The sequence below is a fragment of the Perkinsus marinus genome (genome assembly GCF_000006405.1).
Source record: "Perkinsus marinus ATCC 50983 genomic scaffold scf_1104296935302, whole genome shotgun sequence".
NCBI classification, from domain to species: Eukaryota; Perkinsozoa; order Perkinsida; family Perkinsidae; genus Perkinsus; species Perkinsus marinus.
In genome coordinates, this window is record NW_003214508.1 from 1,355,436 (window position 1) to 1,357,714 (window position 2,279).

At 47.8% G+C, this 2,279-nt stretch overlaps 2 protein-coding genes across 2 annotated transcripts; one reads left to right on the plus strand and one right to left on the minus strand.

The window, feature by feature from the left end:
* Positions 1-159: 159 nt before the first annotated feature.
* On the minus strand, positions 160-338 carry Pmar_PMAR003725 (hypothetical protein; the record flags this gene model as incomplete). The annotated part of the gene is made up of 1 exon (XM_002784419.1): positions 160-338. A coding segment is annotated over one exon (179 nt), but the record flags the coding sequence as incomplete, so codon positions are not given.
* Positions 339-1,633: 1,295 nt separating this feature from the next.
* Positions 1,634-2,279, plus strand: Pmar_PMAR003726 (xanthine dehydrogenase, putative; the record flags this gene model as incomplete). The annotated part of the gene is made up of 4 exons (XM_002784420.1): positions 1,634-1,737; positions 1,841-1,991; positions 2,040-2,123; positions 2,174-2,279. Coding segments are annotated over 4 exons (445 nt in total), but the record flags the coding sequence as incomplete, so codon positions are not given.

Genomic DNA, 2,279 nt, shown 5'->3' on the forward strand with positions numbered 1-2,279 from the left:
TGTATTATTCCACAACTGCTCGATGGCACCCCGAGAAGGTTTCGGCTTGCAAGGTGATATGAGATCCTAAAAAATTTCTCCTAACAATCCAATTTAAGGTGCAACTTTATCAAACAAATAACAAGTAACAGCCAGCGTTACTTAGCAATATATACTTACATTCATGAGGCGCGCTGACTCTGTTCCATTCGATATACACTTGATTTTAAGTTTTCGAAACGCGGGAATCAAGTGCTCAATAACTGTACTATTTCCTCGGAACCTTTTCCGTTGACGCTCGCAACGATGGCATACATAACGCTGCGATGAAGTAAAATCCACAGCCTCATAGGCACACCCTGCAATATGGATTCTCATACCACACGAGTCACAATCGGCCATCGCCCCAAAGTCGCTCCCGCGATTGCAAATATGACAGCATATTGGTTTAGGCATAGGAACCAAATAACGCAAACTGATAATGAAAAAATTTCCCATTGGAAGACAAGCAAACAATGTTACGGCGAGTAATGTAAAACAATATGAGTGACGACTTCGCTCCGCCGTCAAACGATCGAAACGCCACGTTACTTATCGCGATTGCTGTTATGTATGAAAAGGGCAACGGACAAAAGAGCACTCAAAATACATAACCGCATACAAACTTTATACAAAACAGCATCTGCGATTTCATAATAACACATTTTTCGTAAATAAGAGCGCAGCCGCTCTTTTGACAGTGCGATTTATTTTTGTGCTGTAATGGTTACCTGCGACTTTTAGTTGTAGAAAACCGCACTTCTGTGGTTCTGTACGTCAAACTACTATTACAGCACATCGCACTTTTTTCTGCTCTTTCTCGTGTGCTGTTTTGTATGGTAGCCGGCCTAAGTCGATAAGACGTTCAAGTTCGTGTTGATAGAACTTTTAATTTCGACTTTCGAACCTTCTAATTCGTCACAGAACTTTCAATTCCGTCGAGTACACCTTCAGACCTTCAATTTCGTCCCTTTAGGAAAATCGACTTCGTTGTCCGGAACTTCAATTTCGTGTTACCGGGGAAATTATGACAGTACTCTCATTGAGCCAAATGGCTAGCGTGTTCCAATTTCAGTACAGCACACTGATCAAGAGGATCAATCCTCAGTTGAAAATTGGACGGTATAGGTGTGTAACGAAGTAAAACTCTCGGGGTCCGGAGGAGACTCCCAGGCATGTGCAGCTGTCGAGGTCACCCTGCCGCGTCACGCGGTGGTCGAAGTCAGCCCACGCGCTGAGGTCTCTAACGACCGTCAGGGAGTAGTCGTTCTTGCCCACTCTCCCGCCCGGGGGGAAGCGGGCTACGGACTTCGCTCTCTCGTTGTCCAATCCCCCTTCCTGAGTGATCCGTTGGTGCGCTCTCCTGCGCATAGTTTGAAGTGTTGCTAACGAACCCTTGGAAGAGTTCTATGTGTACGCACACACAACATGATGACAGGCAGCGGTGACGGTGTTGCGATGCGCGCTGCGCACGATGCGGAACTTGAAGACTAGAGGTCTACTACGCACTGATACAGATAGCGTGCATAGCAACACAGACACACCTCGCATATACATACGTACAAGGTGACTGTATGGAGCTCATTCAGCGATCAGCAATCTTCCGGTCTGCACTATGAAACGAGCGGCTCCTCACACCAAGAGTGGCGACGCAGAGAAACTGATCAAATATTACGAAGATCGGGCCATCAAGGAGCTTCGATTTACCGTCAATGGGATGTAAGCAAGCATATGTCTGACGACTCTTCAGGAGCATCCAATGTTATGCGTCAGAGCATCGAAACAACTGCTCGCCCTGTATTGTTCACTGAGCAATGTTCAGGCCTGTTCACGTGCAGAATATTGACCCGGAGTGCACTCTATTAGAGTGGCTGAGGGCATCTGGACTGTGTGGTGCCAAGTTGGTCTGTGGGGAAGGGGGGTGCGGTGCCTGCACGGTGTCTGTGTTCACTACCGACATCGTTACCGGCAAGGTCGGTGTTCTCGACTCCCTAGCGATACCAATTCTCGGCATTTTTTAGCCCGTGCATCGATCTGTGAACTCGTGCCTAGTGTCCGTCTGCGATGTTTCTGGGTGTGAAGTAACTACGATCGAGGGTGTCAAAGTGAGTCGATGAGACTATCCATGCAGTGGTGAGCGAATGTGATCCTGCAGGGCGATGATTGCGAGGCCAAGTGTGACGCAAGTGATAGCAGTACAAGGGCCGGCGCGTGCAACTCGAGAAGACATGGTGGGTCTCGCTCGCTTCGTAATCTTGGAA